Source organism: Schistocerca americana, chromosome 3, assembly GCF_021461395.2.
Source record: "Schistocerca americana isolate TAMUIC-IGC-003095 chromosome 3, iqSchAmer2.1, whole genome shotgun sequence".
NCBI lineage: Eukaryota > Metazoa > Arthropoda > Insecta > Orthoptera > Acrididae > Schistocerca > Schistocerca americana.
This window is the reverse complement of record NC_060121.1, coordinates 873,522,620-873,537,721: the sequence shown is the minus strand read 5'-3', so window position 1 is coordinate 873,537,721 and position 15,102 is coordinate 873,522,620. Positions and strand designations below refer to the sequence as shown.

The following is a 15,102-nucleotide window of genomic DNA, read 5'->3' as shown; positions in this document are numbered from 1 at the left end:
ATTAACCCATTACTGGCCGTTGTCCCTTTTTTGGGACGCATATATTATACTTATTTCTACGTAAGCAATGGAGCTTTTAGCCTTTATTGTTGCACCTGCAGGTTCAACTAACTGCTGTAATGCCTGTAAATGTAAAATAAATAACTTTTTTCTAAGTACTTCACGTCAGGAAAATTAGGGCGTGTTTGTTATGGACATATGGATGTCCGTGTAAGATTAAGTATACTTCAGATTTTTCAAGTAAGTGCAATATAGATATATTTTATGCGTCCCAATAATGGGACAATGGCATGTTACACTATCATTTATTGTTGATGTGCCCTATTCTTGTATTCACGTAGTATACAGAGAAGAATTGCATTTTACTTTCTTTATATCTGCTTTTTTTCATATTTTCTATTCGAATTTTACAATTCCAACAAGATAAAAACATTCCGCGTGGACTTACACTTGAAGAAATTCTAGCAGAACTAGAGAACCGTCAAGAGAGTGATGATGAAGATGATGACGTAGAATTGGCGATTATTTCACCCGATGCAGATGTAATAACAGATGAAGAAGACATTGACGAAAATGTACTGAACAATGGGTCTATTGTACAAGATGTAGCCGGTACTTTAGAGCTCATAACCAGCCGAGATGAAGCTAATGCTACAGTTGTACCTCCAGAAGCCGAAAGAAGGAAAGTGTTAGGAGATGCAGCAGAAAGTGTTAAGTTATCTACAAAAAAATGTAAATGTAAGTGATATAAATGTCAACCAACGTACACAAACACTAGTGAACCAGGGAAGAGCAACGAACATTATGTTGCGGAATGTCTAGCAAATAAGACAGTGCCCCAGGTGTTTGAGGATTTTTTTTTTTCTCAGAGAAACTAATGGTTACTATTATTGAACAAAGCGAAATCTATGCTTGCCAACATACCAAAATAAATTTTCTGATAACCAAAGAAGAACTAAAATCATTTATTGGCATACTACTTCCGAGTGGTCATCATAAGCTTCCCCAAGAGAATATGTACTGCGAACAGGCTCCTGATGTCGGTGTTCCTTTAGTCTTCAACTCCACGTCAAGTAATAGGTTTCGAGAAATAAAGAGATTCATTCATCTCAATGACAACTCCAAAATAGACAAGAACGACAAGATGTACAAACTGAGGTTGTACTTTGAAATGCTGAAAAAGGAATTTGGTAAATTTGGCGTATTTCATTCAGAACTCTCAACTGATGAAATGATGGCACGTTATTGTGGCAAACATTCAGCTAAAATGTTTCTGAGGGGAAAGCCTATCAAATTTGGATATAAAATTTGGTGTCTTGTAAGTTCCAATGGCTTTCTTTATAATTTTTCGCCATACTGCGGCAAGACTGACAACAAACAGGAGCCTTTAGGTGCAAGGATAATAAATGAACTAACCAACATGATTCCAGAATCAGAATATCCGAATTATAAGCTTTTCTTTGACAACTTTATCACCACTGTTGACACTCTGATCACACTCGGAAAGAGTAAAATGAAAGCTAATGCATGTCCTTTGATTGACTCTAAAAGAATGGCAAAAGAAAAGGAATGAGGATTCTATGACTACATGTTTGACAAAGAGAACGAAGTTCTGGTTGTGAAATGGAGTGACAACAAACCAGTATGTATAGTGACAAATTACAGTACTATTACTCCTCTGAGTTCTACTAAAAGATACTCACAGGCAAAGAAAAAGGAAATATCTGTTACAATGCCACATCTCATTGAAGAATACAATGCCCATAAGGGTGGCGTAGATCTACTGGACAAGCAGATATCACTTTATAGGACGAGGATAAGGTCAAAGAAATGGTGGTGGCCATTATTCACACAGATGATAGATATCTGCGTAGTAAACACATGGTGTGCATACCAAATTGCTAACTCTAATGAGAAGCTGTCACTTTTGGATGTCTGACGGAGAATAGTGATATTTTACCTATCAAAGAAAACAGGATCAGTACCAAAATGCAGAGGACCACAAGGAAGCAAATTGATGGGAGGACGGGTGAGCACAGATGTACGACTAGATCCAGGAAATCATTTCATTGTGTCAAGTAAAACACAGAAGAGATGTGCTTACTGGAAGAAAAAACAACAAAAATTTGTGATAGGTGCAATGTTTTGTGTACACGACAAGCGTTTTGCTTCATTTCATACTGAATAGACATTCAATAATATTAAAACATTCTTTATTTATTGTTTGTGTTGTTTCTTACAATATTATGCATGGAGAATAAGGTTGTGAATTTGGATAGGGAATTTGGCCAATGTCCCAAAAATGGGACGGTCTGTAGTTTTTGTTCTAATAAACTGAAAATTTTCAAAACAACTTTTTATTCAATTAATCAGTCAATGTAACGTATTTATGTATAAAAGTTTGCAAAAAATGATCCGATAGAATTTTGGGCAGTAATGGGTTAACAGTAACCTCAGACTTTCTGCAACTGATGCAATTATTTAAGTATAAAAGTAAAAAAGAAGTACTATCCAAAAGCTGTACAAATTTTCAATCAGATTTTGGTAAGATATCAAATTGGTGCAAATATCAGTAAGTTCCTTCACAGGTTGTAAAATTCTACACTTTACAAAATGTAGAAACATATCCTATTACATTATCAATAGGTCAGAAATGGGATCAGTCAACTCATAGAAATACCTATGTATAACAATTGGTAGATATATAAAGAGGAATTATCACATAAGCTCACTCTTATCTAAATCTGATGGCAGACTTCAGTTCATTTGTAGACGTCTGGGAAAATGCAATCAGTCTACAAAGGAGATTGCTTACAAAACTCGGATCCAGCCGTCCCAGAATATTACTCAAATGTGAGGGGCTCACACAAAATAGATCTAACAGGGGATATTGAATGTACATAAAGAATAACATGAATGGTGAAAGATTTGTTTGACTCACAGGAAGTTATTCTAGCCGCCCCCACCACACATGCACACACACTGGTGCTCGCACAGAAGCCACAAGGACAAGAATAGATTAATGACAGTGCACACAGAGGAATTTAACCAGTCACTCTTCCTAGACTTCATACACAAGTGGAATAGGAAGAAATTCTTAATGTGTGATACTTTGGGAAGTAAGCTCTGCTATATGCTTCACAGTGGTTTGCAGAGAATGGATATAATGGTAGACTGAGAGGAACCACTCCTGTTTTTAGCATAAGCAATTTAGAGAAACCAAAAAAGCCTGAATTTGGATGGTCAGATGGGTACTTATGTGCTGTCGTCCTGACAGTAAGCCCGTTGTCTTACTACAGCATCACCTGTCTTTGTCTTACCATTGCCATTCACACAGGACATGCTTAAAAGCTAGGTCTTCACAAATGTTGGCCACAATAAGGGCAATATTATGTGAACCTACTTGCTCTGTATAAGATGCTATCAGAAGAAAATAGAAAAATTGGGAAGGAACAATTATTTTGCTCTATGATAAAGCTTCTGCACAAACGTCAGCCCTGGTTCTAAATTATGTCCTCCAAGAATAGGGTTACTACACAGGACACCAATATTATTTGCCCGGCCTTGTTCCTCCTGTTTGCTACCAGTTCCCAAAGATAAAAATAAAACTAAAGGAAAACACTTCACAGATCTGGTAAGAGTGACAAAGATGTGGTATGGCAACTACAGGCGTTTTTTGAATGTAGAATTTTGAGCAACTATGAAATGTAGCTTAAAATTATCTGAGTAGACACTATTATTTTTGGCATTATCTTTCAACCAATCACAAAATAATTGGGCAATACATTGAGGCAACACGATACTTATGGCTGATTTTGCAGCTGTTTCATTTGCTATGATGAGGGGCGGACTGAGGTGGGTGGAAGGGTGTATCTTATATAAGAGTTCATTGTTTTTGTTAATACTCAATGACTCTTATAAAGCCAGAGAAAGAATGACAGCAACAAAAACAGCAAAAATAAGCAATAACAGAGAGCAGCGATGACTCGTCACTTAGTGTTATAGGTTACATTCTTCTTTTAACACTTTGTTTTCTTGCCACAGTCTTCCATGAATAGATAAGAGGTGTGATCAGAACGTAACTGGAATTTCTCAATTTCGCAGGCTTTATACATCTGAGTTTCAAACTTTGCTTTAAGCTTGTTCTTGATGTATGTTTACATTTTCAGCTGTTTCGAATATTTAGTTTATTGTTGAGAGTCGAAAATGTTACACGTTTTCAAATGTTCAGTTCACTTTTACTTTTGAAAAAGAGGGATCACAGAATTTGCATTAAATTTTGCTTGAAAAATGGAATACAGCACAGCACCACATTTGAAATGTTGATTATATCTTTTGGCAACTCCACTACAAATAAGACAAAAATTAGTTGTATACACGTTTCAAAGAGGACCAAGATGTTGCAGACGACGACTATCCTGGACAACCTAGCACAGGCTGTTCCAGCTCGTCGGCTCCGTTGTGGGCCGTGGAGCGCTCCCTGCTTCAGGGAGCCGCGTCGCTCGCTGTGACCATTCAAGTGGGCCGGCATGCCGGCGTGGCTGGCTGAGGCAGGCGGCAAGGCAAGCGTTTTGATGTGCCAGTTGCGTCTTACAAGATCGACAACCTCATACTCTTAGCTGCTAAGACGTGGTGACATGCTTTAAATAAGAAACAACTGCATACTGAACTTATTGGGCCTCTGTAGCTTGACATTTTCTTCCATTACTAGATCGGAAATACCAGGCGTCAAAGTGTTCGCAGCTTTAATGCAGAGGATGGCCTTCATTGTTGCATCATGAAGAAACGGTCGTTCCTTACTTTTTACTCTTTTCATTGCTTAGAAAAGCTGCTCACAAAAATACGTAGATTCAAACATGCACATGATCTGAGCAGGATTGTTCTGAAGCTTCGGAAAAGTTTTTTGCTGTAATGAACGATACCATCGTTACAAATCCAACGTGTTGTAGTACCTCTCTTTCAACAAAGTTGAATTTTGCAAATCAATAATCTCCAATTGAAGTGTCGATGACAAGTCATCAGGGGAAACTGAAAAAGGAGTGCTGAACACCTTAATTTCCATTTCGAAACTAGTGAGGTCTCAGAATCGTGTTTCAAATGACGTGATGACCTGAACTTTGCTTGGTAATCGCCGAAAGTAGTACCTACAGGTAGTTTTAAAGAAGCAAGACGATTGAAGAACGTTAAATGTCCATTGCTCATCTGCCTCTCAAATAAACGTAACTTTTCCATGAACGGTTTGATATGGTCGTGCATGTCAACGATTAGCTGCCCTTTGCCCTGCAATGACAAATTTAAATTATTCAGATGCATAGTTAGCTAGGAACGCCAGGTCTGATATCTATTATTTTATATCTATCAGACAACGCATTTCTAACCATTTCGAGAAATAGGGATATTTCCTCACGAATGGCAAACAAAACATCGAGAACTTTTCCCTAACTCAGCCAACGAACTGTACTGTGGTAAGGTATATCCCCATACTCCGCTTCCATATCTTTCAGGAATCCTTTGAATTGGCGATGATTCATACCGTCACGCCGCACAAAAATCACACACTTCACGACATCTTCCATTACGGCACGTAGCTCTACTGTTTCAGAACACAGTGCCTCTTGGTGAATAAAACAATGAAGAGTCAAAATGTCTTTCCTGAATTCGTCCCTGAGTTTATTTTTGAAACGAGAAGCAAAACCTTGGTGACGCCCGATCATTTGTGGTTCACCGTCTGTCGCTACAGAATGTAGCTTATCCCACGGCAAATTCATATTGTCCACTGATTCACCAACAGCTTAAAAAATGTCACGTCCTGTTGCGGTGTAATCGAGTGGTGCCACATCCAAGAGTTCTTCAGTTACTTGCAACTCCATGTCGACTCCACGCGCAAAGAATGCAAGCTGAGCACAGTCCGATATGTCGGTGCTTTCGTCAAGCGCTAGCGAAAATGCAACAAAGTTCTCCGCCTTTTTCCTGAGCTGTGTCTCTAGATCAGCTGCCATGTCCAGGATTCGAGGAGACATTGTTTGCTTCGACAGGCGAACCTCTTCAATTGCCTGCACCTCCCTTGGTGCCTGCACCTCCCTTGGAAACAAACATTCTGCAACTGCTACCATGCACGATTTTACGAGTGGTCCCACCGAAAACGGCTTGCCACTTGTCGCAATGATGTGAGCGATGCTGTAGCTTGCTTGAATTGCAGGTTCAGTAGTGTTTTCTCCGCTCTCATTCACCTCAAAATTATAAACGCATTACAGAACACGAACTATGTTGCATGTTTTGATACCCTCCGTATTACCGTTTTTAAACTTACGTCTCCTGGTATGTCGTTCTTAAGCATGGCTACCGGTTCTCTGCGTGCAACGGCTTCTACGTGATCGAAGTGCGCTGCGTGAAGACGTGTGTAATGTCGTTGTATATTGTACCTCTTCGAAGAATCAAGTACTTTATGACATATAAGACACTGCGGACGACCATCCCTCTCAATGAATAGAAAGGTATCCTCCAATAAAGGTACAGGGCTCCCGCGGCTAGTCATAGCTGTCATTGAACACGGATTTTTGCGTCAGTTGCGGCTGCATGCGGCCAGGGGGCAGTGAGTTCGCTTTCCCCCTCCACGCGGGCTCCGAGCTGCCGCAGTGAGCGCTCCGGAGCGCTCCGGCTCCCTGGAGCTGGGTTGGAACAGCCTGACCTAGCAGATCAATTACTGACGAAAATGTGGAAGAAACAAAGAAAATGGTTCTGAAAAATTGCCAAATCACCATCAGAGAGGTTGCTGACGGTGTCAGCATATCCCTTGACTCATGCCAAGAAATGTTTTCAGAAGTTTTGGGAATGAAATGTGTAGCAGCAAAGTTTGTTCTGAAATTCTTGAATTGTGACATGCGCACACATCGTTCACAAATTATTGAATGAAGTTGACAATGATGCATTATTTCAAAGATGGGTATGATATCAAAACCAACATACAATCATCCCAATGTAAACTTGCTAAAGAGCCAAGATCGAAAGAAATTCAACAAGTTCAATCACATGTGGAGGTTCATCTGACAGTTTTCTTCAATTAAAATGAGACAGTGCATCACTGCCTTATGGCTTACAGTCAATAAGCAATACTGCCTGAAAGTTACAAGCAGTTTGCGTGAATCAATCTACAGAAAAAGATTAGAATTGTGGCAAAACCACTTGTGAAAATTACATCATGATAATGTTCCTGCTCCCGTCTCAATGCTTGGTCATGATTTTTTGGCAAAAAACAAAACCATTATGTTGCCTCAGCCACCGTATTCATTGGACATGGCCCCCTGCAACTTCTTTCTATGTCTAAGGCTGAAGAGAACCATGAAAGGGCGTTGTTTTGCCACCATTGATGAGATAAAAGCAGAATCACTGAACACCATAAAGGAAAGCAATTTCCAGAAGTGTTTCCAAGACTGGAATAGAGCTGGCGGAAGTGTATTATACCAGGGAGAAGGGGGGATGATGATGATGATGATGAATAAATGAAGATTCTTTAAGAAAAACAAAAATTCCCGATACTTTTTGATCATACCTCGTGCAACATACCAATTCCCACATTAAGTAAACTGAAGCAGATAAATATCGGAAGTACCCCAAATCTATTAAAATCAACAAATACTGTAGCAAGTTACAGGATGCATGACAAGATCCTTTAGTTGTTCTCAGCATGACTGACTGGTGGCATAGTGTGATTTTTTGGAGTGGCATATTATTTTTTGGTTTTTAGCAGAGATGACTATCCCATTTGCATACAGTATTTCAGTATTTGACCTAGTTTTCTTCTTCAGGGGCTCTGACCTGTGGTCTTGCCTCAACAATAGCAGCCTCTTTATTATTTCAGACACTTGGTGAGGTTTTTTTGCCATGAAGTTTAATTAAAATATTAATACTGATGCTCATTCCTAATAAAATTTTCTGACCTTTAAATGTATTAAGCAACGCTTACTAACACACACACACACACACACACACACACACACCTTAGCAGAATTAAAAAATTAAAAACACCCCCACCCCTCCATTCCAAATTAACCAGAATAACTTGCATGGACCAAACTATCGTACTACACAAAAACCATATCGTATTCCAAACATATTGATCATATGAAAGCCATTTAGCACTCATCACACAACTCATCACACACCACAACCCAACTGTTATAGAGAGAGGTAACCAGATGGATTTGATATTTACAGACTTTTGAAAACCTTTCATCCTATTCCGTTTTGACTTGTAATTGATTTGTAATCATGAACTATTATTTTATGTCACAAGGAAGGAGAAAGATCGCACTGAACGTATATTGACTACAAAAACTTTCAGCTTCCTCTCAGAAATGTACAATATGTCCACTAAAATCGGCTTCCTCTCTGAAATGTACAAGAGATCCACTAAAATTATCACAAAAAATGCATATAAAAAACTGCTTGTATTTTCATCAGGCAAAGGAAGAAGGTGTCTTCAGGAATGAATACATTCAAGACCAGGATATACTGTGTGACAAGAGGTGTAATACTAAGTGGTTTTTTGGAGGAATCAGCAGCACCAGGATTGAATGGATGACCCAGGAACTCTGCTTTTGAAGCAGGCTGGTGGGTTAGTTACATACAGTGAACGCTGGGGTGGGAATGGTGGTGTACTGCTGTAATGAGTCTGCAAATGAACAAACATGTTTGCCCTGAATAATGTCTACTGTTAAAATTTAAGTACTGTTGTTAATTAGTTGGTTTAATGAGACCAGAAGTATGTAGCTACTCTTGGTGAGGACGAGATCAACATCAAGGCAAGTAGCTTGGGATTTGGAACAGGACCAATTTCACATTATGCTATTCGGAATCCCATGTCACTTTCCTTAATGTTGACCTCATGTTCACCAAGGGTCAGCTACAAATTTCTGTTCACTTTAAACCTACCAACAAACAACAATATTTATATTTTGATAGTTGCCATTCTTTCCATGTCAAAAGTTCCCTCCCATACAGCCTTGGCATTTGAGGCAAACATGTTTGTTCAGATGCAGACTTTACAGCAATGGAACACCCTTCTCATCCCAGCCTTCACTAGATGTAATTATCCCACAAGCTTGGTTCAAAAGCAGATTTCCCAGGTCATCACTTCCAATCCCGGTACCAGTGATCCTCCAAAATACAACTTAGAAGTACACATCTTGTAATTCAGTATTATTCTGCTCTTGAATGTATTAATCAGCTACTTCGACAAGGCTATAAACTTCCTAAAATCATCCCCTGAAATGAGGTATAATCTGTCTAACATTTTGCCACAACACCCAGGATAGCTTTTTGTCGCCCTCCCAATCTTCACTGCATCCTTGTCAGACCTTGTGCTCCTTCTGCACCTATTTCCCTACCCTATGGCTTCTGTCTCTGTGACCATCCCTGTAAGACTTGCCCTTTGCACCCTCCTAGCACCACCTATACCAGTCCTGTAACTGGCAAAACATATACTATCAAAGGGCCTGCAAAATGAAACCTTATATACCAACTATCAATGTAAAAACTGCTCTGGCCTTTACACTGGCTTGATTACCACCAGTTACAATGAATGGGCATAGGCAGAGGGTGTTTACTGGCAACACACAATATCCTGTTGCAGAGCATGCTCTACAACCTGGCAGTTATGACCTCAATGTGCGTTTCATCACACACAGTTCCATAGAACTCCGCAGGTGGGAACTGGCATTACAACATGTCCTTGGTTCTTGTCACCCACATGGCCTAATTTAATCTCTTTGGTCTCAGAATTTCTTCACAATAACTATTACTTTCCTCACACCCTTTTAGTTTTCTATATCTTTTGTTTTATGACGTGTCTATTTTTCTCTACCTACAACCTACCACAAACATTGCACTTAGCTTTCCCTTTTATTAGCCTGTGACTGATGTTTCTTCAGTAATCTCTGTATCACATACTATCCTACCTTCCACCTGGAAGTTCTCAGGTTTTCAAATCTCATCCAGTGTAGTTCTCAATAATCAGTCTTTCCTTCTCATCCCGTCAAGTAAGTCCCCTCTGACCCAGGGTTCTGGGCAACTTTTCCAAACTCTCCCCATTTCCTATACGTCATCCATCCTTTTCCTTCACTCCTCTTCCTTCACCTTCAACCCTTTTGCCAGAAGAATGAGCCACTGGCTCTGAAAGCTTGCAAATTTCAATAGCTTTTTATGTGTTTGCTCTTGTTACTGCTTGGTGATTAGTTTTTTAATCTATCCGACAACATTATATTTTCCAAAACTGATTAACTACATTCACTGGGGAAGAGATCACTCACTAAAAATTTCTGTTTCGGGGTACACTACCAATGTTATCTATTTGAGTGTCATTTTGTTTCCCACGTACAATGACATGTACTTTCTCCTTTTTTTAACATAAATTTTACACACATTTTTCTCATATATAATGATCTCTCTCTCTCTCTCTCTCTCTCTCTCTCTCTCTCAATCTCTCTTTCTCACACACGCAAATTATGTAATAGTTGACGAAAAACATGAACTGCACTTAAAACAGACATTTTTGATAGCATTCTGGAATAGATGGCAAGATCTGTAAGTGGACATAAATGGAGAGACTTCTAGCCTGAAACTAAGTCACGACTTTTTTAATGTACCAAGCTACGTGTTGCACGAATGTGAATAACTGTAATAACAGTTAAGCTTATACTGTTGTTATATTATGTACCCAGTGAAAGAGAAAAATGTGAAAAGGAGGTGGGGGAAAGAGAGAGACAGACAGAGAGAGAGAGAGAGAGAGAGAGAGAGAGAGAGAGTGGAGTAAGGACATGCAACACCATTGACACAGGACTACCTATTCACAACGCAACTGGAAGATGCAAACAACACGAATTTATTGCTCGTCAGACTTTATTTGCTATACAGTACATACACAGTGTAACAACTACAATGTTTCTTCAAACTTTTTTTTAAAAAAAACTTAAACAATATGTATATTATTATCCAAGCAACAGTTTCAGTTTTATGTCATTCAATAAGTCTTTAACATCCATCACTGCATAAAATAATACAAAAATACAAGTGGTACAAAAATTACTCTCTCCACAATAAAATTAAAACAGTTTCCTAAGAGACAGTTTTCTCTGGTTTTCATTTAAAAATTAGGTTACTTATAATTAAAATATAACACTGCATTCATTTGTCTCATACAGAACGTATAGGTATTATCTACTAATATTTTTTAACAATAAAATTGCTTACATAATGGGGAAAGAAATAAAAACACACTCGTCCTGTTGAAGTTATGGGCGTGACAACATACACTGCATAACTGTCTTAAGTTCATGTTTAATAATAACTGTTATTTGTCAAATAAAATACCAGACACACGTTTTTCTACTAATGTTAGATCAATTTAACACAACTGATGCATCAAACTCTTCGTATAGAGGAAAACTTATTTCGAGAATTATTTCCGGTTCTTCAATAAATGAGTGATAAGTCCCCACCCCATAATTTCTGCAAACTTCGTTATAAAATTGTACCTCCAATCTTTTCTTCTCTGCTGCGTAAGTCAAAACAGCTGATTTTAGAAATAAATAGTTCAGAATTAATGCTGATTACATACCTATTGTCTGGTCTATTAATGTAATTAAGACAGCTGCAACGTAGCAGGTTCATGAATGCATGTATCAGTGAAGGTCACAAAATTTATCAGAGAGTGTGGAATGACAAAAGTACAGAACGTGACAGCAAGGCATACTTGTTCTAAAAAAAAAAAAAAATGCAGAAAAAAGAACAATATATTTTAAGACAAATATGGTCCAGAAGAATTGTGATGGGTAAAATAATAAAAACCATCTCGTAAGAGGTGATAAGGGTATCTCACATCATTTAGCATGCAGCTTTCAGTCTGTAAGTGGTGACAAGATTTTGTAATCCAAGTTAACTGAAAGTCAAATGATACTGACTGCCAGTTACCAAAATATCATGACTAGTTTTATAAAGAGTAGGCCAGCTACACTTCACTCAGTGAATCTACGAGAGTCCTAGATCAACGTTTCAACTGTTTACTCCAAGACACTGCAGGATGTCAGAAGTATTGGAAACTGAATACTCCAATATGAGCATATCAACCTAAAACGAAAATTCAAATTGCTCCCAAACCTTTTTCAGACTATAGAGTTGCAATAATTTTAAAAAGGTAGGTAAATGAAACTAATATATCATCAAATGAAGTAAATAAATTCAACACATACAGTGTTCCAGAGAAAAGGATTTAACAATAGTCATTAAATCCACAAGGATAGAGGATAAAAAACAATAAAATATGGTTAGACAATCAGCTCACTGTAAAATATTACAAAACTTCCTTGGTATACTTTCTGGAGTAAATGTCGGATTCTTGGTAAGTACAGTCTAATTGAGAGATATACTCCCAGAACCAAACATGAGTATTTGCTTCCTGAAACCTACTAATATAAACAAACAGCCAAAATAATGAAGGTTGGTTGGTTGGTTGTTTCGGGGAAGGAGACCAGACAGCGAGGTCATCGGTCTCATCAGATTAGGGAAGGACGGGGAAGGAAGTCGGCCGTGCCCTTTGAAAGGAACCATCCCGGCATTTGCCTGGAGCGATTTAGGGAAATCACGGAAAACCTAAATCAGGATGGCCGGACGCGGGATTGAACCGTCGTCTTCCCGAATGCGAGTCCAGTGTCGAACCACTGCGTCACCTCGCTCGGTATTAATGAAGGTGAATGGGAGCGGGGGGGCAGAGTGAAAGGTGTCAGATGAAACAGTTTCATACAGGGTTTTCTCGACACAAAGGTAGATTGTTGGCATCCATTGGGAAAACACAGTGGAGACAAAAAAGTAATTTAGCTTCCTAAAGAAGAAAGTATGTGCTATTCACAAAGCTCAAGTCTTGTGAGCAGCTGTTTTATGTTCCTAAATTACTGTGCTAGTTTCTCTCACCCTTTGCTGTCAATAGGTCTCGCTTTAGTCATTCACTCCTTGCAGCTTATTCTATAGGGTTTTTTTGATTGATGCTTTGTAGCTACAGACAACCCTTAAATGACTTCAAAGCCATCTTTCTGCTTTTGTACATACATAACAGTGTGTGTAATTTCTACACCTACATGAGAGACTACATAGTCACCTGCACTGTAATCTCCATTGTACAGTGCAGAGGGCAAATGCTGAACACAAATTTTTAACTATTAGTCCAATTTACACAACTATTTATGGCAGCAACAAGTAACTGACTCCCAAATATGTGTACGTATTTTGACGTATCCTCCAGTCATGAGGCATGATGTAGGATCTTACTTGCTTTACAGATTGCATATGAAGTAAATATATTTAAAAATATTGTATGGCATTTTAATATATTTTTAACATGGAACTTCCAGTGATAAGATACCTGAGCTTAGTAAAACAAATGCAATGGCATTATCTATTTTATATTCGAATTGATTCTTTCGTATCATTTCCAACTCTTTTGCTACATCTTTTAAAAAGAACGCCTATAAAAATGGTTCAATATCAACGAATTATTATTAAATGCTTATCACCAGAAAAAACCCTCACAGACCATATCAGATCAACATATAATACACAATGGTTTTTACATAATTATTTTCTTCTTTTAAAACATCTAGACCCCAAAAAAAAGCAGAGGAGTCTTCATAAAAATTTATCACCCAAATGGAAAAAAAAAAAACCACAAAAAGTAATTAATCGATATTGCACATAATTATGCAATGTCCTGTGTCGTTTTATGGGCTCCGCACTACAATGTTTATATATTTTCATACATCTTGAGGAACTATGTGCTTAGATGCATTTAGAAAACTGTAACAAGCATTGAGCTGAAATATACCTCATTTAATTTCAGTCAACATTCTGTTGGGGGGGAAGGACAAGAACTACTCTAAAAGGGGCTTCACCTCAACTTATTGCCCCCACTATCAATCGAGGTGAGAATATTAAGGCAAATAGCTTCATCAAATTCCCTAGCTTTTCTGTGCGTTGGAACCAAAGTTAGGTTGTTTACGATGGTAAATACTACGGTGGTTATTCAGTGAATTCATGGTGCGAAACACTTTATTGCACAGAAGACAAAAGGCTTTGTGCAGAGGCTGCAAGTGTTGCTGTTCTTTGTGCCTCTTTAGAGTTAACCTGGTGCTGAGCACTTTGCCGCACACGTCACACCGTAGGTGGCCGTCAGCTGGCGAGGGCATGGCGGTAGGAAATGGCCAGCTCACGCCTTGAACACACAGACAAAGAGCATCCATTACACCTCCGCCATACCTGCGCCCACAACTGCCTACAGTTATTGCTACACAAGATACTTGCCTCTAAGTTCACTACAGTTACACTCTGAAATGTGAGCCAGTTCTAATATGAACACAAGAGAATGTATCATAATAGCCTAATATATAGGGCAATTACAGCTTGATGTGAAATAATCTATAGTTTGTAGAGTACAACAAAGAAAAGAACTGATTATTTCTTCAAATCAAATTAGGTATATGAAGTGAAAAGGATTCCATAATGGCCAATGAGAGGCCCTCTGGAATTAATCTGGAAAGCCAAGCCCAGTATAGGAAACTACTGCACGATTTAAAACCCTGACAGAGGCCGCAAAAAGCCACACTGCTATATTTCTGGGAAAGAACATGAAAAGAAAGGTAGAGAGAACATATATTTGAAGCAGCAATGGGAGTAAAACCAATGTAATTACCCTTCCACATACATGGGATAAATGCGTATCATATCTAGAACACAAAGGAGAAGGCGTTATTCTAGATAAACAAACTACGAATCAATAGGATGTCATTACAACAAACTCAGTACTGCACCCAACTCCTATAAAAAGAATATAGGTAAGAAACTTAAAACTTACGTAATACTGCCAAAAAGGAATTCTGACATGATTATTTTGATATTTATGTGTGAGATACCAGCTGGGCTCTACACCTCAATAAAACAGTATTAACTATAGGTACTTTACTTCCAAAGGAAGTGTTGAAGCCTTGTCATTAGCATGATGAGAAAGCAGAGGAGTAACATCTGGCAATACACCTGACAGTTCTCATTCTCTGGTACAAG

At 38.5% G+C, this 15,102-nt stretch overlaps 1 protein-coding gene across 2 annotated transcripts in view; it reads right to left on the bottom strand.

Moving 5' to 3' along the window:
* The window catches only part of LOC124607467 (broad-complex core protein), a 162,317-nt gene that overhangs the window by 13,031 nt on the left and 134,184 nt on the right, over nucleotides 1–15,102 (bottom strand). The window contains exon 6 of one of the 2 annotated variants that reach the window (XM_047139819.1): nucleotides 12,612–14,257. The exons of the other annotated variant lie outside the window; for it this stretch is intronic. Coding sequence (XP_046995775.1) covers nucleotides 14,004–14,257 — 254 coding nt within the window. The 3' untranslated portion in view covers nucleotides 12,612–14,003. Of the gene's footprint in view, nucleotides 1–12,611; nucleotides 14,258–15,102 lie in introns of those variants that run through there. 2 annotated transcript variants of the gene reach the window in all.